This window comes from Micrasema longulum, unplaced genomic scaffold (assembly GCF_059751315.1).
Source record: "Micrasema longulum isolate JH-2025_06_02 unplaced genomic scaffold, ASM5975131v1 h1tg000343l, whole genome shotgun sequence".
NCBI lineage: Eukaryota > Metazoa > Arthropoda > Insecta > Trichoptera > Brachycentridae > Micrasema > Micrasema longulum.
In genome coordinates this window covers 221589-245416 of record NW_028277546.1, presented here as the reverse complement: position 1 = coordinate 245416, position 23828 = coordinate 221589, and the positions used below count along the sequence as shown (strand labels likewise).

Below are 23828 nucleotides of genomic sequence, written 5' to 3'. Positions count from 1 at the left end.
TTGTGTTTATTTTTGGAATAATTGTGAATACAGAAAAATGAACGAAGAGTCTAGTAAACGCGTGCCTTTAGAATTAAGTTTATTAAAATGTAAATGCTGTTTGGAGTAAAATAAAAAGTGATTAAATAAATTATGGAACTGTGATGATTTTCTCGTGAGTAGTAATGGTGTAGAAGATTAAATTTATAAGTATCTTAGTGTTGTGTCAAAATATCTTACAGTAAGATGGGATCGTTCTCAAGAGTTTGTATCGAAAATACTACGTCGATCAAAATAATTATATGACTTTGTTCTATTAATTTCACTTGATTATCATTCGCACTACGCAAGCAATAAATAACTTTTTTTTCGTATGCTTTTGATGTGCGTCCTTAGACATCTGTCAATTCTGACAATGTCATTTTATCATTAATTCATTATCAGTATATTTTGTTTAGAATTGTAAAATTTGCCGAATACTTCTTTCTTCGCTTATGTGTTTTCTGTTTTTACGTAGTCTTTTCAAATGGTAGAATTGTTTTCAGAATAGTCTACCTTCTGATATATCCTATTATTGGAACAGTGAATAGGAAGGTTATTTATGGGCGGATCTGTTTAAAATGAAATACAGGGAAATTCATGTCAATTCGTTCACAAATATCTATTCGAATATATAATTGATTAACAATATATACTCCCTTGTAAAAATGCGCTTTAAGTTTTTTTTTAATGTTCATAATATGTGCTCCTTCATTAAATATTACTTACCTGTAATCTGTTATTTAATCTACGATTTTTATTTCCGCCATTTGAAATTTCTACAATATTTACAAGATACAACGAGAGTAAATAACAGTAAATTAATTCTCGTCTATAAACCAAAAAAAACTTTTATTTTCCTAAATATATTGGCACCACAATTATATTTCTGTAAATGAGGATCATTTCATATTTGAAGGTACTACTTGCAAACCCGGCAAAATCCAAAATTTTAAAAATGTGAGATATTAATTGAAACTTATTCAGAATACAATTTTTTACAATAATTATAACATTGTCAGTTAAAGTACGGCTTTATTTGTAATAACTTAACTTTTAAATTGTCGGGTTTGTTGCAAACATGGCAACCTCTACTTGAGTATTGTGAAGTTGGAATGTATAATTTAAATTTATTATTTCACTTCTGTTTCTTGATATAGTCATGCTTATGTCACCACTGCTTACATGTAAAATATTTACTGATTATAATAAAAAATTAAAGTTTAAAAAAAAGTTGAATTTAAGTATTGTATCAGTTTATTGCGATTTGCTCAAAATAAAGAAAGATGGATTTTGCCGGGCTTGCAAATAGTACCCTCATTTATGCAATGTTTTCAAATCTTAAATAGTCTTCCAATTAAATAAGTAATACCAAAACCAAACTCTTGAGCATTCTTTCCCTCTATTCTATAATTTAATATTAATACATAATAATAACTAATACAACATACATGGATACCACAGATATCTTTTGAAGAAATACTTAAGTCATTTATTTTTAAAGCCAGATGATTAAAATAACAAGAAATATCTCTAATTCTAATAAATGACATTATGTAGTTACAATTTTTATCAGGGGAATGGCGGAACATAGTGGAATGCTTAAGATTCATGACTCCCAAACAGGGTTTTGGCTTCAAATCTCAATGAGATTACAATAGATAAAATTGAATTTTTTCAAGCCTTGGAATAACAGAAATAGGAATACAGAATATGTACTGTGATGCACCTCTGTAATTGAGCCTTTTGGTATGTTGTGATGCAAAAATAATAAGGGACACATTTCAATATTTTAAAGTATTTTATAAGTTCTTAAGTACATTATTAATTATTAAATACTAACAGGCCTCCAATCAAGGAGTTACATTCATCTCTAAACATTCTTGGCAAACTGTGATTCAGAAACACATCTCTCTTGGAATAATGCCAAATAACTACTGAAAAAGTATCCATGTTTACCGTAAGCAAATTATTAAATACAAATTTCACATATGCACAATCTGTGATATTTTCACAAGATTGAAAATGCCATGAATTTTTTTTGCAGTATTTAAAATATGTGAAAAATATCCCTGGAATTCGGTAAACAAATCTGATTCTTTTGTTCAGTGTGCGTCATATTTTTTTTGTTTCATTCACATGTGTTGACCTGTCACAAGGTAATAGGCATGTTGATGTATGTGTGCATTTTCGTGATGAACAAGATCTATATTTGGAGAACATTTCCTGTCTTAAGAAGTATTTAACTTTTATCTGGGTGGAAATTGTTCTTTGAGTTTGGTTTATGATCATTTTTCATTCTGCCTATGCTTTATTTCTACCAGTGATACATTATATTCATATTCTCTCAACTTGTAGACACAATGGAATAAAACATTTTTGTAAATATTTTAGATTAATGTCTCCTTTTGACTGTTTACCCCAACGATGAAAACTTAACAAGATATTAGTACATTAAAGATGGCGAGTGATTCAAGTAACCTAGTTCAGGCTATTTATACATTTAAAGGCAAAAATAATGATGAGCTATGTTTTAAAAAAGGCGACATTATAACTGTGTCACAAAGGGAGGAAGGAGGATGGTGGGAAGGTACATTCGGAGAAGTCACAGGGTGGTTCCCTAGCAATTATGTAAAAGAATATAAGGGTAAGTTTAATTTAATTTTCTCCACCCTAGATAAACTAACGAGTACTAACAGACACAATAATAAGGTTACTAAGAAAACCAAGGAAAATATTATTAATAAAAAAAAAAAAAAAAGATTTTGGTTTATTTTATGGCTATCCTGTATGCCATATTTGTTATATATTTTATTTTTAAAAATTTTCTTTATCTAAATATTTTTTTAAATATGCTAATATGTCTTCTTGCCCATACTGATCATCGTGGTTTCAGATGTGACAGGGTTTAAGGAACACCCTGTATATATCCTTTAATATCCTGTGATTCTTTTCTTTATCTGTTTTCATTTTAATTATATCTCATTATTTTAAATATATTTTTAAATTTATATTAATGTTTTAATTTTTATTATTAGTAGTATTGATTTAAATTGTTTAACCATAATCCAGTGAAAAAACACATGTAACAAAAAAGGTCTTGCCTTAACACGGGAAATTCCTAGCTAGTCGGAACCTGAAACAAATAACCAACGTACATTGTAAACATATTGAAATAAATTAAACTTTTCAAATTTAAAATATTTATTTATATATATAGCACTGTTATAGTGATTTAAAATTACAATTCGAATTTCAATTACTCTAAAATTTTTATGAAATAATCCTGCCTTTCTGTAAAAATAGTATTGAATTTGATCAGTTTCATGATAAAATTGTTTAGTATAAAAGGGTTCCGTTGCATAGGATAATGATAATTATATTAATGTAAATAAAATATTAGGGAAGAAAAATAATGTTATTAGATATATTCCTTCAAGGATTGATTGTTCGGGAGGGGCCTTGGTATGAAAAGTTTGAGAATCACTTCTGTAATGGATTAAATATTGAATAAATGGATGTTTAAAATTTGAGCAAAATATCACATTTTTTCAAGCAACGTTTTAGTAGACGTTAAAAAGTATTAAAAAAATATTTGTATAAATTAACAGAGTAAGAGGATGTGTAAATGAATTTTTCTTGTATTTGATACTTCTATGAGCTTTTCAATGTGCCTCTCCCACCAGGTCTAAATGACAAGTAAATAATAATATTTTTACATAAAGGTATCAACTTCTATTTTAACTGGATTATTTATGTAAGCCAATAAATAGTCTCTGCTACTTTCATAATCTTTAGAATGTTGCAGATCTAAGGTTTCTCATGAAAAATATTTCTTTATTAAAGTAATTTCTAGATTAAAAAAAATAAAATGAATGTTTGATTTTAGAATCGAGTGGTTCTACAGCGACCTCTCCAGTAAGAGCACCATCAGAAGTACAAGCATTTAGAAACGTGGTATTAAAAGATATAGTCGATTCTGAAAAAGCACATGTAGCAGAATTACAGGGACTTGTCAGTAACTTCCTTTTACCTCTAGAAAAAAGTGACATGTAAGTAAAAACTGTTTGTTAACACAAATATACACTTTTATATATATTTTTTTTTATTAAAAAAAATATTGAAGACTGAACATTTTTTTTGCACAACAGGCCAGAAGGCCCAATTACAGTGGTGAATTACATCACAGAACACCTAGGCTTGAGAAAAATCGCATTTTAACTTTTTTGTGTTCTCACCGGGAATCGAATCCGGAACCTTCTGTGTGTGAGTCAAGCGTCTTGACCACTACACCACGGAGGCCGCCTAACTGCTTAAACTATTGTTTCATATTGTACAAATGTAAATGTACATAAATAAAAGTTCTATAAAGAAATACACAGAATTTAAGTTTATTTAAGAAAAAACTTTATTCCTCTATAGTTTTCCAACCATTGTAGTATTCTGACCTTGTATTGTTTGTTTGTTTTAGTTTTTTAAATATTTATTTAGTTGTAAATTATACAAAACATAATTAAACAACTATAAAACTGTTTCCAGTAGCACTTATTACCATAGTGGTGTCATTGTGCTAAGCGATGTCAAAACAAATAATTTATGTTTTTCTTACTTCAATGTGTTGCACAGAACTAATTTTTGTGTTTATTATTTGGTTAGGTGAAATTGCTGCATGCGTAGAAATTTCCCTATAAATAATTTAATTTTTAAAAATTATTTAAGACATCCAGCTGGGTACTAGTTTCGTGATAGTGCTGTTGTGGACTCGCGTATCAAAGGTCCGAAGTTCAAATCCCACTCTACCACAATTCGATTCCCATTTTTCCACCACAAATTGTTTACGACTTTTAGGAAATGGTCTGAAAATTTAAATATTTAGGTTGTTAATAAGAACTCCAATATTTCTTGGAAAAAAATTACATTATTTAATTGTTAATATGTTTTTTTTTCTTCATATTATGTAAATTTAACGATTTTAGTCTTACCCGTGATGAATACAAGCAGCTTACAAGTAATATTTTAGATGTTTTAAAAGTTCACGAAGAACTTTTGGCATTAATAGAAGAATGTGGATCTCGAACTGGACCAGACCAAAGAGTTGGGGGATTGTTCCTGCAATGGGCACCAAAAATAAAGGGTGTGCACGAAATTTATTGTGCCGCGCATCCCAGAGCTGTTTGTATTCTAGACAAATTCAAGTAAGTCTTAAGTTTAAAAAAATCTAATTGAATGTAAATTTTTTGAGTTGTTGGAGTGTGTTTAAAGGATGCTTAAAAGTCAACTGACCAAAGTCTATGCAAAATTATTGCAGTTATTTGAAACAATGATCACAAAATAATTACATTTTTATCAGTCTTTTTGAACATAAATGATTAATCATAACAATTATTCATAAAATGAATGAAAAACATAAATTTAAATGTTTCTTATATTTCCATAATTAATAGTACTGATTCTTGTTTCAATCACTTGATAGTTTTAAACACATCAGCTATCGCCGACTGTTACATGATAGAGAATTCCGTTCTTTGGTTAATTGGTCCTCCAGGCCTCCAGTTAATTGGGATCTTGGATACCTAGAAATTTCAGCCTCAATCCATTTTTTGTTGCACTAAACATTTTACTTCATTAATAATACCATTGAACTCTGTTTATCCAAACACCAGTCATCCGGATTTCCAAATATCTGAATCATTATCAGGAAATAAAAATTAAAGGAGATGTTATAATAACAAATAAAAAAGGACGCCGGTGGCTGGCGCGTTTCTTCATCAAAACAATTAACTTTGCTGAAGGTGTTTAAGTAAGTTTTATGTGATAACTTAATTATTATTACGTTATTACATAAAAATCTCATTTATCCGGATAATTTGAGTTTTACTGTATATAGAGATTGGAAAACATTGTGTCTTTTTTTGTCGAATGTGCTGTTATTTAATTTGCAAAACACAAACAATAAATTATTTAAGATGTATAAAAACAAACAATATTATATAAGATTTTTAGCAAACAAACTTTCAAAATTTTAAATTCTTTAAAAAACATGTACTATCCTGGATTCAAACTAAAGATATGAACTCTTTTTTTCTATGATTTATTTTGTTGCCCTTTAATAATAAGGATTATTTTTGTGTTTTTTTTAATATTTTTTATTTCCTTTTTTAATTAAAAAAAATATATACCATATTATCTTTTACAGAATATTTTATTTTTTCTTTCTTATGATATACAAAAGTATTATAACTGTCCATTATTTACTATAGGAGCAAAAATTCATTAACATTTTTTTGTATACCCACGAACAGGCCATGCCTTTGTGGGATTTTTTGTTTACTATTTTTCTATTAATATGTATTTCATTGATATGTAATTATGCTTTATTTTTTTAATACTCTGTTTTATTATTATGTTTATTGTAAAAAAACAAAAAAAATTAAATAATAATAAAAAAAAAAATTAAAAAACTCTCCACACACACAATAGCCACACCAAAATTTAGTTTACTGAGCGATCGAAATGTAATAGAAAAATATCTGTCATTCAAAATAATGCTCCCAGAATCATACAAATTATTCAGATATAACAAATGTGCACACAAAAAGTTAGGTTAGTGAGCGATGAAAATACCAAAATAAAGAAGAACCCTTTTTTCGCCACTTCAAAATAAAAAAAATGCCATCCATAGATGAATAGATGACTAATTAGTAAAAAAGGCCAAGACATCTCGATCGAAGACCTTGACAACTTTTAAACGTTTCGACTTCATAGTTTTATACATTATTCTTGGTCTTATTAGCGTCAAATCCTGAAGCAATAAGTAAGCCGTGGTATAAGACGTGTTACCATTTATTGTTTGCAATAGGGCTTTAGTTGAATACGATAATTATGATATAGATTGGCTAACATTATCGATTGATGTTTGATGGTAGGAAATTGAAATTCTTTAGGTATAAATCTAAAGCTAAATCAAATTTTTAAATATTCTCTCGTACATATGTATATTGAAACGCTTCAAGTTTTACAGTGCTTAAATGATTTTTTGAATTCTAATTATAATTTCCCAGTTATTCCTCATGTCTGATTTAAAATGTAAATTTTAACTGACATTAATTTTATTTCCAGAGACGAGCTAAACTCTTTCATGGAACGATGTGGCGCAGTCTGTCCAGGGATTTTAGTACTAACAACTGGGCTAAGTAAACCTTTTCGGCGCCTTCACAAGTATGCCGCTATGCTACAGGAATTAGGACGTCATGTAGTGGAGTCGCACCCTGATCGTGGAGATACACACCGTGCTGTTGTTGTCTATAAAGATATTGCCGTGAGTCCAATTATTTATCCATTTCAGGTGATTTTGATTAAATCCCAGTCAGGGAAGACTGCTGTATTCTTTTCCTCAATCCAATGAAGATTGAAAATAATTGTAATTTTAATAAAGACATTGTGTTAAAGGTTCTACATGTTGTAAATTAAAACATTAAAATTAGGCAACTCCGAAATCTTAGAAATTAATAAAGCAATAAATAATGAATAATCAAATAAACAATATTTCCTATAGTCCACTCCTGTCTAATTTTAGAACAAGTACAGATGATTGAATTTCAAGACCCCTCATACCTTAGTTCATACCTCCACAAACACAAAATACTACATGACATAAAGACTTGATTTACTACCTCCATAATTCTGTATTGGACTTAAGACACTGTTAAAAATTTAAAAAGGATTTGTATTGAATTCTCAATTATACCTCGATAAAGGAGCATTTGTAGCTTTAAAACCGGTCAGTGGTTAAAACGAAAGGTGTTTTAATAAATATTTTTATCATATGTGTAATGAATAACTACAAAGTTAGTGCTTCAAATATAAATTTCATGTAATAATTAAAATTTAATTTTTTCAACCAGTCGGGATGCGCTGCTACCCGCCGCCAGAAGGAGCTAGAACTGCAGGTTGTGACGGGGGCCGTGCGAGGGTGGCGCTGTCCAGCCGGGCTGGGGGAGGTGCTTCACATGGGAGGGGTGGCCCTGGGGGCCCGCCACCATGACCGCTATCTCGTGCTTTTCCCGCAAACGCTGCTCGTTCTGTCCGTTAGCCGGAGAATGAGTGCTTTTGTTTATGAGGTTATTATTAAGTTTTTTATGCCTTATTTGGGAAGCTTTTTTTATTCAATGCATCACCAGAACACATTTTATAATTAAAGAACAATGTATTCTTCACTAGGAAACCCGTGCCGAGGAATACATTTCACAATTTAGATTTATTTACCTTGTGGTTGTCTTCCATATAGAACTCAGGCAATATTACCCTAATTGTCTTAATACCAACACTAGGAACAATCCTGTGCATAGACCCTAATCGTCTTCTTAGACCTTAGAGCAGACGAAACGGGTCCTAGAGCAGTAGTCAGCGCGCGGTTTTCTTGGGTTAGTCTACTATTTAGATTTGTAATTTACCACTTCCCTTCCATGGGACAAGAACAACACAGACAGACAAGAGTTCAGATGGAAATAATGCATCAATGGTAAATAATGTATATTTTTAAACTCAGTCTGAATCCACATCTATTTTCTTCATGAACTCACCCTGTGCTGTTCAAACTTTCTGCCATGATTTCCTTATTAGATTAGGAGTTACTTTCTACCAACATTCTGCCAAGTCATTCACATAAATTGATTTTCTTGAGGATAGACAATATGATGATATCTTCTTCACCAACAATTTTCATAATGAGTTTCTTGCAATATTAATTTTTTACCGCCTGAATAACATTTTGATTCATGGACTGCAGGATTTTGGAGGAAGAAACATAACTGTGATTTGTCCATCATCACTTATGAAGTCTGCGCAATTTGGATAGCCAAGAGCATTATCAAGTAACAATATGGCTTTTAGAGGCAGCTTTAGTTCTTTCATCATTCCCCCGTCCTTCACCTGATTCTATGGTTCGGATTACTGGAGGTTCAGTTTACAATGGGTTCAGTTTACAATGATTACAGAGACTATATTGTATTCACACAGAATATTTGGGTTTTTAAAATGGCAAAATCAGCGTTTGTATGGATTAATATTACTATAATTTTCAGGGTTCATTGCCTCTAACTGGAATAACTGTGACAAAACTAGAGGACACAGATTCAAGAAAAAATGCCTTCGAAATATCTGGTCCTTTAATAGAGACAATAGTGGCAGTATGTCAAACAACATCAGAGGCAGAAAAATGGGTCACATTACTTCAGCAGCACTCTAATTGTGGTCAGAGTATTCTTTCTGGCGGGAGCCAGCCACAATCACCAACGCACGTAAGTTGTATTCCTAGAATAACTTACTTTTAAATGTGATTAAAGCAGAATGATGAACCAGTAATTTATAACAGGTGTATGTACATATATTTCCTTGACTAACAACATTGTCTTATTTTCGTTCACTTTACAGGGCACTAAGAAAGATGCTTATTATATTAAATTGAAGAGGAATTAGACTTTGAGTTTTTAATAGGCTACAGTTTATGGATAAATATTTCATTTTAACACATTTAGAGTTGTAATTTAGTTTTTTTCAATAAAATAAGCAGTTTTTTCATCCTGTAAAAAAAAACTAAAATTACTTACGCGTTGTTGTTAGCTAAAGGGATGGTATTATGTAGTTATGTTTTTTAAATGCATTTCGTTGCACATTTTTCTCAGATAGAGGTATCTGCTATGTATGTACATGCACCCTTAATAATTCTTAGTTATCAATGTGAATTAACTATTTTTTGGTATAATAATTTCTTCTTTTGGGCATTTATTAATAAAATAATGTTATTTTCAAAAATGTAAGGAGGAAAAAATAACATCTGTATACAAATAATGGTGAGCACATTTGCCTACCATGCAAGAGGTCTCGGATTTGATTTCCAACATGTTTGACATGAAATATGTATCTAAAAAGATCCCCGGACCTGAAGCATAAGACTGATCACCCCACCTTCATGTAAAAAAAAAAAATAGCAATACGCTGCCATTTATATACAGATGCAGTGCGCAGTGCGCCACTCGGAGCCAAAAGGGGAATATGATAAATACCATCATGATAATGATGATGAATATGTATTTATTTATTTTATTTTCAAAAAGCTATAGTTGAGAGTTTTGCAGGAAAGTAAAAGTACAATTTGTAAGAGGGAAATCATTTCAATAAATGGGTTTTTAAATGCTGGTTACAAAATACCTATGTTTGTGTATTTTGTTTCTTATTATTCGGGAGCCCACTCAAAATGTATTGAATTAATGGATATACAGTAAAACCTCGTTTTTACGTTCCTCGATTTTACGTTTTCCCACTTTTTCACCGAAATGTTCAGGACTTTTTCAGGAATTTTTCTGGAAGTATATGTACACTATAGTGTAGAAAATCAATTATATTTTTATGTAATTGCTATTTATTCCATACATTTTTCATTTCCTCACTTTAGCGTTTTCCTCAGTTTTACATTTTTTTCTTGCTCCCTTAAAAACGTAAAAAGGGGGTTTTACTGTATGTACTTTTGTAAAGAGTATTTTAGGTCAATGAACAATTCTGCTTTAATCATGTTTACACGATATACATTATTTTACTATTATTTTGTAGTGCTATATTATAAATCAATACTATTTGTAAATATATTTATTTTGTGTGGGTTTGAACAGGAATCGGCCTGTTCATCTAATCATCACAATTTAAGTATGACAAAGCCACGTAATCCTCGAGAGAGCCTTTATCATGTGACTCTGCCACCATCAACATATCCTTCAGCCGCTCCTTATGCAGCGCTGTCCAAATATTTTGCAAAGTTGGTGAGATTGAAGGTTATCACTCGTGCCATATTAAAACAACTTTTGTACGTGCAGTCTGGTATTCCACCACCAGATTTATCTAAAGTAAAATATCGCCATCATCACACAAGTCATGTCACGTTACGCCTAAATGATCAAGGAGAAGTGGAAAGTGATTTCACAGATAGTGATAGCGAAACTGAGAGTACTAGTTCTATGACAAGTAGACATTGTTTGTCTGAACCAGACCTTTATGGTAATGGAAAAATTGCTCGACAGGATGCTTTAGATCACGGCAGCCACAAAAGTGTATCTTCTGTTGGAAGCAGTTGCGCCAGTAGTCCCTTCGGTTATATCCGCTATTATAATGCATCTTCTAAATCTGAAGAGAACTCCAGCGATAAGACATCGCCTGGAAACATCCGAATAACGGACTGTACACATGAAGTATATAGAGGAGTTGATGATTCTGATGAGGAGCTTTCTCCCCATCCTCAGACAGATCAATGTCCCATTATCAGGATTATGCCTGACATGTCTATAAACTCGGTAGAAAATTCTTCAAACAAAATGCCACTGGCCTTTATAAATCAATATTCTGAAGGGTCCGATAATTCTAGTTTTGATTGTGGCAACTCAAAACCATACATGGCTTGTGAAGACTTGGTAAATTTAGATCAAAATTTGCCAATCGAAACATTTGGATCAAATACATTTTCCCCGATGAGACCAATGAGGCAAAGTTGTCCAACTAAGTTTGTCGCTAATAGATTTAATGATTCCTCATTAACATCAGTTTGCACACCAGGTTGGCAATCCTGTAATGATAATTCACTTTCAAATCATGATGACCAAGAGATTGATATTAAACGGATAACTATGGGCTTTGATAATCGATTATCGAATGATCCAAGTATCAATGAAAAGAAAACCCACACAAATGTATTCCAAAACCTGGATCCTCCAAATTTAATGTTAAATGAACTTTCTACATCGGATTCAAACTGTAGTGATATGAGTCAAGAAACAGTTAAGATGATTTTAGAACCTCCTTTGATGTTTCAAAATGTTGTTGAAATTGAAAAAGCTACCATTAATTTACGGAAATCGGGATTTGAAAATCACTCCATTAATTCTGATAAAAAGATACGACGTTCTACTTCTAAATATACAGATATTTCACAATATACGGATAGTCCAGTTCCAACTGTTATCATGAGGCCTAAAAAAAATGTTAATGACTCAAGACAGTGTGTTAGTTGCCATTTTACTACTAATTCGGTGACAGAAATGGAGAGTTTATCAAATTGTGCGTGTTGCAATAGATCCCGATGCCATAGTCCTAGATCTTCAGACTCAGGAGTAGCTGGCAGTTGTAATATGGCTTCTCCAGAAATTCACCATAGGGGAGATTCTCTGTATTCTCCGGGTGAAACAAGATCGTTAAATGAAGTGTCCTATCCTAAAAGGTTGCATCACGATTATAGTATGTCTACTGGAGAAATCAGTAAATTAGATTATTTGAGGAATAAATTGACACTCTCCCAACTCGAGGCTGCCAATTTCGAAGCTCAGTGTCCTTGCACTTCTCCATTTTCTACTCCGCGCACTTCCTGTCAGCCCAGTTTAACTTCAGAGAACATGACCGTAGGTAGTATAGATGCTGCTGATACCTCGGTTACAAACAGTGTAAACGATAGTATTCCTTTCCCCCCAAACACCTGGAAAGTAAAAAAGCAACAGCAGAAAATCAATAGTAATATTGATAAACCGCATTTGTATAGAAAACCTAGTAAACACAATGAAGACCCTAAAAATGTTAGGCAAGCGGCTGTGCATCACGGGTGGAGTACTCCCGATGTAAGTATCTTACATCAAGCTAAACCCAGTGTCCACTATCATATGAGAATATTTAGAGAAAATTCCGAACCCAAATGTGAAAGACAAAGTAGACACTCGAGTACACAACAGAAAAGTTCCGGCGAAGTTAATAAACCAAATCAATCCACAAAGTCAACTCACTGTCAGAGGAGAATCCGATCCAGAAGTGAAGATTTGGCCAAGAAATGGGCAGTTTCGACAAACACCCAAACGGGCCATATAGTGTACCGTTCAGATCTGTATGCCCACTGGTGGATGAAAGCCAAGTTGCCCATTACTGTCATCACCTCAGGCAAGGATATTTTTTCACAAGCACTGTGTTGGTTTTTCTGTTACTTACATACTTATGTTAATCACAGATTGCAAGTGTTTGTTCATGTTATTTGTAATATATTGAAATATATAATGGTTGGCATCATGACTTCAGTGCTTATGTATGTTTGATCATCCTTGCCTGTGACAATACATGCGCCCCACTAACTTGACTTGTTTCCCTAACCTAACTGTTTGCTAACGCAGAAATGGCAAACATTAATGTCATATTTTTTCGAAGACTCCTGCGTAACAGTTATGTCACTAATTTATCTCATACGATGGCAAATAGTGAGCACAGGCTTTTCCATCCCAATGGTTTCAGGTTCTGAAGTGCTATAAGTTTTATTTTACATATTTATTATCAATAGATCAATACATGATCGAATAATTTGTTTTCAACCATGCTTTTAGTCTAGTTTTTTTGTGAATATAAATAAAATTTACATGCTTTACATACCAGCTTTGATTTATTCATCTAAAAATAATTATAACCAAAGCTTTTACGTCTTCATCCTGCATGGTTGTGAACACTGTAATTTTAAAATGTATATATTATGTATATTACACAAATGTAATTTATGATCAAGTGGTATAAATAAATTGGTTAAAATAATTAATGTTTTCTGTAATTTTATATATTGGGTACGTGATGTTAATGATATTTTCTTATGGCAGATTTCGTCGATGGAAATGGGGAACATGAGTGGCACAGCGGGCACAAGCCATAAACGATCTCATTCCTTCAACAACCACCACAGTTATTCACAATACGTACAGCAACAACCGCAGAACAATCAGCAAAATGAAATCAACAACTGGCTGCAGTCATCATCTGATGCACTCTCTACACGTGGCTCTTCCGCAGGAAACTCTTCCAGGCTTACTTCAGCCACAACATCACACAAGATTACAGCTTTTGAGTTTGCGGAGAAACTCGAATCCAGTAGTAACTTTCAAGGTTCGCAAAATATTATGTATTCATTTGTTATCAACCTAATCAGTGTTTTCATTGTATGATATCATCGCTGCATGTAAAATATAACTTATGTGACAAGTGTCAAGCAGTGGTTAGAAATAAAGTGTTTCTATTTTCGTTGTACAGTAAAACCTCGTTTTACATGCCTCGATTTTACGTTTTCGCCGCCGCATGAATGGAGAATAAAATCAAGGTAAATAAAGAAATGTGTAAATTATTGTTTCAAACTAAATTGAAAGTAGGTGCAGTGTAATTGACTATTTTGTTTAAGTGTCTAATTTTGACATTTTACTAAATAGTGACATGCAGTTGACGCATGTTTAGGAAGAATAAAGTCTTTACACCAATAAATTACAATGCAGAATGTTTAAAAAATTGCTAATAGAAATATTATTTGATGTTATAAAGGAGATATTTTGAACAGTTATCATAAAAGTGTGAAACAATTTTGCAGCGATGTAAATGACAGTTGAAATTTTGTGGTGCCATACTAAAAAGATGATACCATATAAATACAATTTCCCAATATTTAGGGAAAAAAACATTGTATGCATTTTATGCAAATTCAAATTCAATTTTTTTTAATGTTATTTAGGTTAATTTAATTTTTAATTATATCATTGGTAAAAATGAATAATCCCCGATCATGACAGTTCTTACAATTTTTCTGCAGTATATTTAGTATAGTCTAGTACAATAATTATATTTTTATGAAATTTCATTTTTTCCATTCATTTTTAATTTCCCCACATAAGAGTTTTCCTCAGTTTTACACTTTTTATGTTGCTCCCTTGAAAATCGTAAGACAGGGGGTTTACTGTATAATTAATATACTTAATAATCGCAAAGTTAGTGTTTCTAATAAATTTTTTATATTTTATATAGTTTTGATTTGAAAGGGCTATAAATCTAACTTCAAAATCCTAATTAGGGTAGCACTAAACTTTCTCATTTATCTGGTTCCAGGCTGGACAGTTAAGAGCCTTCGTCCGGCAGCCCCCCTTCGCCCCCTTCTAGCCCCCGACGAGAGCGGTAGTGGGGGGGCTGTACACCCCTACGCCCCCTCCCTCCGCAAAGTCAACTCCTACGAAGAAGACGGCCTCATTCTCCGCGTTATAGAAGCCTACTGCACATCTACCAGGTCCCGACACACCATCAACTCTGGTGAGTGTAGAGCTTAACGTTACCAGTCCCGAAATCAAGTCCCGAATCGAATCTTATTCTTTTTCAAGTCTTGCTATCGATAAATTTCTTAACACGCAAATATTACTCAGATTTTCACTATTATTACCATTCACAAACTAGAATTGAAATCAATCAAATAATAATTTATACATCCGTTCTTAACCGCTCGTATGCCAAACTAGATGGCCACAAAATGTACCCCAACTAACGAGCATTTTGCCTGAACGTACTGATTTTTAGCCTTTTTTTTGCAATTGTCATTTTTACGTGAAAATGGAACATAATCGCCGATGGATTGCAATTCTATATAAACTTTATATTTACATGATTTTAACTTTTGACATTCTTAGAGTGATAACTAAAATTCTGTATTTTGTCTGGGAAAAAATGAATAAAACAAAGACTGCATCACAAAACTGTGCATTTAAAAAAAGCATTGTAAAATATACAGGCTATCAACTTTAAAATCCCGATCCGTTGAATGCGGTTTTCGGCACTGTTATGACGCTAACGACATTTGCTAACTGGTAATAATTTGTTTATCCAAAAAGTAGTCTATAACAGAAAATAAGACAAATTCCACTTGAAGATTTTTTAGTGCAGATCTACACTCCGGCACTCGAGGGGTACCGAAAATGATAGCTGAGGTCTATGCTCCGGCATTCAAGCGGTTAATGCTTCACAATGCACTGTGCATTGGTTCACCAATTACAGTGTATTTAGAATATTTGTTACACAAAAACAAAATATAATCAGTCTTATGCTTATACATGTATTTAAATCATAATATTTGGTCATGTATTATTCATAATGAATTAATTTATTTATAGGATGAATTATTCTAGTCTACAGATAATTATAAAATCATTTGATCAAAATAATTATTTTATTGGTGCAAATAAAGCTTTATGTGGATTTAAAATAAATAATACTGAAAATAATGTGTGATACATACATCCACATAGTATTCAAAATACAATATTATTATTATTTTGGATAACTTCTATAGTGCCATTTTTGTGAAAATCATCTTAAGGGTGCTGTACAATAAACATCCCAACACCTCTTGCAGCTACCGAGTGCATAGGCGGTTGGGATTCAGTTCCCTGTTTCTAACTACATAAAATTTTAGTAAGATACAGGAGATAAATATGTAACATTACTAGCCGTATATTTATTTTGAATATTATGTTCCAAAAAAACATGATTTATTCAACCATTTAGCTCTCAGATATTTTTATGTATCACTTTGATTTTATTTTTGTGTTCCATTAATAATCAAAATGTAATAAGTGCATAAAACGTATTAATCAATACTCAAAAGTGTATGCATGAATATGCATAAAAAAGCATAAAGTTGTGATTGCTTTATTACAAAAATCGCCAAAAAATATACATACTTGATTCTGAATAAGGTCATAATGAGGTTGTCACCCATTTGAATTATCAGTAAATAAAAGCACCATTTGACATCTCTTAATATACATATTTACTAAAATATAATATAAAATTTTCCTAAAATGAGTACATAATAAGACGCTAACCTTTAAAAAAAATATGCTTGAAAATTAAGGTTGAATTCGGGACCGATTTCTCAGTTAAGGGGGCCTAGGATGCAGGCTTTAACAAACATACTATTGGTCCAGTTAATATTACTAGTAAATAATCACGTAGATAGTAAATTCATACATACATAAACAATAGTTAACACAAATAAAAATATTAATGTATGCATTATAATACGTGTACATTATTCTGACTTAGAGTTTGTCAATTGAAAATAGTATTTAATGTTAGTTGTCATTAAGTTTGTAACCCGTTTATACATTTGGATGATTCCCTTTTTGGATGCAGCGAATGGTTGATAAGTAACTAATTATATTCCTCCATTTAGATTATATTATGCGGGGTATTGTTTCAAATACCGGGCATGCTACTTAATTAGATAGGACCTGAAAATAGTTTAAATCATTAATTTAATATTACAAAAATCTTGATCACTTTCTTCATTTCATTATGTATTCTTTTTGACCTTCATTTCTTATACTCCGAAAGAAACAGTACGTAGTTTTTCTAATGGAATTGGCAATCTAAATTTTTAGAATACCTTTTCTTTGTAATTGTAATGTTAGATTTGTATTCAATTTCTTCCCACAATTCTTTTACAATACATATTTATTAAATCCATCACATCATTCTAGATGATTTTAATTTGAAAGTAGCTAATTTAGCTATTGTATTACCTGTTTCATGAAAATAGTAATTATTCAATAATCATTATGATAAATGGTACTTAATACAGTCTCTATAGGAGCATGGGCGTTAAGCACTGAATTTTAATATACCCAGGTAAATTTGTAATTGAAATTATGCATTATATAGCTTGTACTAGTAGAATAAACCTGTAATCATTTGATAAATTTTGTGGTTAGGTGCATATATTATTTACACACATGATGATGGTGTGATTGTATTTTTTAGTATTTTTGTGCTGTAAATACACATTAATTTAGTGGGTGATGGTACAACACACATATTTTTTTCACACCATCTAACAAAAACACATAAGTGTATTTTAAATAAACATAAAATATTTCCCGTTATTACTATTAACAAGCATTATATATGATTCACCTGATTGGCAATGATACACAGCGCACCGTAAAAAATATATTTTGTGCAATCTCTAAAAGTAAACAAGTTTTCTAGATTTCAATTAACAAATAGTTATATGGATGTAATAAATCTTTATCAAGCTATATACATATAACAATTACAAGGTGTTTTTATACAAATTATGCAGTCGATTTATATACTATAAAGCAGTGGCCGGCAATTCGTGGATTGCGAGCCGCATGTGGCTCTTTAGCCACTCAAGTGTGGCTCACACAGCCTTTGTTTTACTTTTCGCGTATATTGTCAACGGATCTTAATGAAGAACTTTTAGGATCTGCTACTGAAAGTTCAAACATGTGGCAAAGATATTGCAAATGACGTCATACAGAGAAACATCATCTCAAACTCGATAAAGTTGTTTCAATTTCAGCAGATAGGCCAAAACGTATTACCGGAGTGAGAAAAGGTTTTGTTTCTATGTCGAAGGCAAAAATTGATCAGGAGATACTTGTTTACCATTGCATCATTCCCCAGAAAGCGCTTTGTGCGTAGAAATTTCCAGAAAAAATTCAACATTTTGCAATTAGTAATCAAGATTGTAAACATAATTTTACAATAGTTTAAGCTCTTTATCATCGCCAATTGAAATATGTTTTTGTTGAAATGGAGAGTGAATATGCAAATCTTCCGCTACATAATTAGGTTCGTTGGCTTTCAAGAGAAAACGTTTTTAACGAAAATAAAGTTTTCTCTCAAAAGAAATCTTAATTGTTGTACTGCTGATCTTCGGCTCTTTTGACTAATGAGTTTGCCGACCACTGCTATAAAGTGTATATTTATGAAAAATAAAAAAACCATCTACATAGATACATTATAGCATCTACATAGATACCTACATAGGTACATTTTATTTTCCAATTGTAAAAATACTATTTAACTTACAGTTGATTCTTTATTTTCTAGGACAGGTAGAATAAATACACTTTAAATAAAATATTTACCAGTTAATATGAAATCATAATCAAACAGAAAAAACCTACTTAAAGTGATTTTACTTCACCATTAATTAAATGCGGGTAGCTATTGATGAATCTATTTTATTCACATGAATTTCTTCTTGTTATTAAATAAAATAAGCGATTTAAACTTATAATTTTTCAAATTGGTACAAGGTACAATGTTACCAAAAACAACTCACTCCTTTAATTCAACTAATATTGAATATGAATACACGCAAACTTACATATGTATTTTTACAATACACACATATTATAAATAATATTTCCAAATTCTCCATACTGTGTCTTAGAAAACATACCATAACATAAACAAAAAACAAAAGCAAAATAGAAAACTCATAATAGTAATCAGAGTCAAATAGTTTAAAAACTGTGTAATATACATAATCGACCTATTAACAGTTAAAAGTTTACTAGGCAATAGCAAAAGTAAAACAAAATTATAAAAAGTAATTATGGTTTGTGGGGTATATCACTTTTCTACCATAAATTGAGAATTAATTGTATTTACAAACACATTATAATTGCTTTAACATTTCTATATTTTGGATGGTAACATAACTATTTTAATGAAAGTAATAAAAGTTCTTTTTTATATTTATGTCTTTACTAAATATTATATAAACCTCATAAAAATTCAGTTTCTTTAACCAGCATGCATTTGCTTTCATAATAGTACATATGTATATGTACATCTCATTAAAAAATATCTTAACAAAATGATAAGTTAAGCATACTTTATGTTCATCTTAAAATGAATTTGATTGAGTAGTACTATAAATATTGACCTGCACAATTATATTTGATTGAATTAAGTATGTTATAAGATATCCTTGCTTCGATACTAACCTATTTTTCATCACATGAATCACGTAGTTCCAAATATACCATTGGAGATATTCAAGTCCAGCAGACAACGCCAGAGCAAATCAAGAAGAGGAGTTTTCAGTTGGTTTCTGTAGTGACCTGACAATAATCATTTCCTGTAACATCAATTTTCCTTTGGCATGCTATAAAACAAAAATACAATATAACGGTAAATTTAAGCGCTCTAGAATCATGTATAGGTTTTTTTTTATATCATGTATTTGTTGGAAACTGAACAAACTATATCACTAACAGAATTAAAATAAGCTTAAATGAGTAGATGTTCAAGTGTCAATTGTTTTTTCCATGCGGCCGTTTGTGGTGTCTCCCGCAGTGGACCTGGCCCATTTGTCGCGCGGTAATGTACACACACACGCACACCCGACTAATAAACCACACGCTAATTCTAATTTCCCGCACATCTCGGAGTTCGACGTGTGCTGCAATTTGAAACCGCTGAATATCAAGACTGATCGCAGTCCGGGGTCCAAAGTGAGAAGGAATAACAGTGCACAACCTGCGGACTACAAGTCTCGCGTGCACATGGCCCCCGATACTAAAAAGCTTCTAACGGAACGTAAATTTAAACTTAACCGTTCTAATCCTTCTATCGCGGAGCTGGGACGCTGCAGCAGTGACAGTCCCTTGAGGAGATCGGCTCCCGTACTCGACATCAACCCTCGCCGAGTGTCCAGCCCCCTGCTGGGGGGAGGGCGTGGCGGTCGGGGGGCTGTGCTCCTCCCTGCCCGTGCCCCCTCCCTTCCCCTGGCCTCGGCGTGGTGTTGTGGCTCCTTTGTCAAACAACTGAGAAAAACTCACCACTTTGATTAACTACTGACCTTGTATGTGTGTGCGTGTCCTTTGTTGGTTTTGGATAATTTTATTTTGCTGATTCGCTAATTATTGTTGTTGGCTCTTGCGTGTACAGCTGTGGTGTTGCCTTACGTTTTACTCGTCGATATTATTTATCGAGCGCGCGTGTAGATAATCTATTCGGTGGATTTAATTTATTTTACTAACTTTATAAGAAGCATGCTAGTTGTATTGCGTTGTGATGATTATATCGAGATTGAAAAAATATATTTATTTTATTGGTGATGAGTTATAATAAAAATAACTAACATTTTATTACATATTAATATTTAACTTTACTTAAAACATGTTTATTTTCTTAAATACCTATCAATATGTTGAGTTATTATAAATATTATTTTAATAAATTGCGCCCCAAATATTTTGTTAATATTGTTAATGTTACCTTTGATTCTCTTACAGCTGAAGTTTAAAACTCAGTTAAATAATGTGCCAAAAAGTAAGCCTTATAATGTACTGTTAGAAGTATTTCTGTGATGGATAGTAAATGTAATATTTTTTCATAATAAAAATGCTATTAGAATTGGCAGGTTTATTTTATTGATGTTTTTATCTGAGATTACTTGTTTAGTCTAGTTAACATTTTGTCGCCAATTGACAATGCCGCAAAATGCATGTAGATTTACCACTTTAAAAATCTGTTGTGATAATATTACGATTGTGTTTATTCACAATGAAAACATCAAAGAAAGCTTAATTTGTTTGTATTGTTAAGTTTATAGCTTTACTCGTGGAAATTCTATGAATATATTATAAATTGATATTGTAATATGATATTGGATATTCAAAAATCTATAATCTACTGTAGAAACTGTTTATTGTCAAGAAAAAATGCAAATTTATATAGAGTTATTCTTATTCTATTTCTTGTGTATTGAATATTTTACAAAGTTATGTAGAAACATTAACTTGCAATAAAACATTATAACTATACCGACTTTATATTTCGCATGCTTGCTTCTGTCCTATCCTTGTTGCTTCGGGGCATGGTAAATATTTGACTTGGCGGGGGGATTTATGGAGCTAAAGAAAACACATACACAAATATAAATCAACTCCATTTTTAATTAAATATCAACTGTAAATGTTTTGGTTAGATTATTTTTGTATTAAATTTTGGCTAGTGAGTGCATATCTGCACATCTATATATATATACATATATTTTATAAAATTAAATTAAACAGATACCACACAACATATAAATTCTGTAAGTTCTATATAAAAAAAAAAACGAGTCAATAAAGAAAATGTATGATTTTCGAATCATTTCTGATTGATACGCACATCCCAATCCATAATTTTTACACATTTACACTATCCATATCATGGGAATCGATCCAAATTGAATAAATTTTATTTAATGTGGACAACAATAACTTTTATGCTTTTCTTTTAATTAGAGTTGAATGAGGAAATTCAGTGTTTTTATTTTATTTGTTAATAGACTTCTACTAAGCCAAAACATATATTTTTGAATTTTTATGTATCTTATTATCAGCGCTATGATTTTTGAAATTACTCCACGTGTGATGTCTTAAGTTCTCTTACCCTTCTTCTCAGCGAGTTCTGCTGATTGGTCGGTTGACTTACCGTAAACCAGAAATCTATTACAACTCTCTTATCATTGGTTAATTCCGAAAAACTATTGATGTCGTTCAAAGTAGTTAGTTTTTATTAAAATAGTTTTCATTTTGTTTTTCATACATTTTCAAGTAATTTCACATACAATTTAATGCTCTATTCTCTCTCTGCTCTCTCTCTGCTCTACTCTCTTATGCAGTACAAAGGTACTGCGCATAAGAATACATTTTTGGTATCCAATTTCCTGTAGGGCTGAACTTCCTCATTGTCTATACAGGGTGTTCATTAAACCCTGTCACATCCGAAACCACGATGATCAGTATGAGCAAAAAGACATATTGGCACATAAAAATAATTTTTTAGAACGAATAAAATTTAAAAAAATCAAAAAAAGCAAATGGTTGCTTACTTCTGCAGGGGAGAAGCGAGGAGAGGGAAACTGGTACTGCGCCGCGCTCCCCTCACTTCTCTCCTACAGAAGTAAGCAACCATTTGTTTTTTTAAATATTTTTTTAAATATGCTAATATGTCTTCTTGCCCATACCGATCATCGTGGTTTTGGATGTGACAGGGTTTAAAGAACACCCTGTATATGTATGCAAACAAAATATGCTTGAGAAATTGGAGCTTCAAAATGTAGCAGCTAAACCTAATTATATTCAAATGTTTTAAGGTGATGGGGCAATTACAATGTAGGTATTTAAAATTTGTTATAACAGTAATTATTTTCAAATTTGTGATGTACCTATTAGTGTGATAATATTTTCAAAAATTAAAACTTAACTCGTAATAACCTCCATAAAAGTAATACTTAATACTTTTTGTATATTTCAGAAGTTCATTTCTGTCTAAATATGATACAAACATATTGCATGTTGGGAGCATTTAAATATTACACGGTGGTTGGTTACCTATGTATTGAGAAAATCTCAGAGAAAAATAATTTTTGATTTAAAAATAATTGAAATGCAGGATGTACATTTCTATAAAAACGAACACTATTCTTAGTTATAATACTATAAACATTGATTTATTTTTTAAACTAGAGAATATTACACCAATTACTACTAATAATTTACATGCTCTATTTAATAACAATAAAAAAAAGTGGTTTCAGCGAGCAATATGTATATTTGTGTCGCATATAATTGGATTTTTATATTATGTACTTATTTTTGGTAACAAAATCCATATCGTATCTAACAATATTAACCCTTGTGTATCACTACGCGTGTTAGACTGTGGAGAGGACAATGTGTCGTGCGATTGGCTAGTCCGTTCCCCCTCTCTTCCCCTCGCGGGGGCTAAAGGAGCTCCATCACCCTGGCCCAGCCTACTGCAGCTACAGAGGGAAGTAAGACATCTCCGGGAACAGCTGGAGCAGGAGAGACATGAGAGAATGTTGGCTATCGCTGCTCTCCAACCTAATGTAGCCCTACGAGATGCTAAGGAGAGCAACTGTTGACAAATTTAGGATTTATAATGCTAAAAATAGAAAAATATCAAGCGTTTTCAAATCGAAGGAAAACGATATCAAGATTTAAGCTAAAACAATAGAAAAAACTCAGTGTTTAAACTCTTTCTCAACCAATTAAAACAAATTATGCATTTTAAAAACTAGTAAGTTTGTTGTTTCAATATTTTTAATAATAGTTTTTAAAGCAGTCCGTGAAATTTTTCCAATGAAATGTTGAATATTCCCG

General features: G+C 31.7%; 1 protein-coding gene across 7 annotated transcripts; it reads left to right on the top strand.

Moving 5' to 3' along the window:
* Nucleotides 1-2: 2 nt before the first annotated feature.
* RtGEF (Rho-type guanine nucleotide exchange factor) lies at nucleotides 3-23625 on the top strand. 7 transcript variants are annotated; one of them, XM_088225331.1, is made up of 10 exons: nucleotides 3-154; nucleotides 2413-2665; nucleotides 3908-4070; nucleotides 4995-5213; nucleotides 7138-7336; nucleotides 7923-8138; nucleotides 9102-9317; nucleotides 13683-13965; nucleotides 14950-15147; nucleotides 23364-23625. In XM_088225331.1, the coding sequence occupies exons 2-10, from the start codon at nucleotides 2479-2481 to the stop codon at nucleotides 23588-23590; spliced, it is 1908 nt and encodes a 635-aa protein (XP_088081457.1). In that variant the 5' UTR covers nucleotides 3-154; nucleotides 2413-2478; the 3' UTR covers nucleotides 23591-23625. The 7 variants fall into 7 exon arrangements, 5 of the variants coding, with proteins under 5 accessions (XP_088081457.1, XP_088081455.1, XP_088081459.1 ...); XM_088225329.1 differs by lacking the exon at nucleotides 23364-23625 and adding an exon at nucleotides 20005-21474; XM_088225333.1 differs by lacking the exon at nucleotides 23364-23625 and adding an exon at nucleotides 19680-19898.
* Nucleotides 23626-23828: the final 203 nt, after the last annotated feature.

What these genes read in the sequence shown, in the direction of transcription:
- RtGEF (XM_088225329.1), top strand. Translation starts at nt 2,479, where the DNA reads ATGGCGAGTGATTCAAGTAACCTAGTTCAGGCTATTTATACATTTAAA. An exon ending in TGTATTCTAGACAAATTCAA is followed by an intron (nt 5,214 to 7,137) that starts GTAAGTCTTAAG and finishes TTTTATTTCCAG; the next exon opens with AGACGAGCTAAACTCTTTCA. An exon ending in AGCCACAATCACCAACGCAC is followed by an intron (nt 9,318 to 13,682) that starts GTAAGTTGTATT and finishes TTCTTATGGCAG; the next exon opens with ATTTCGTCGATGGAAATGGG.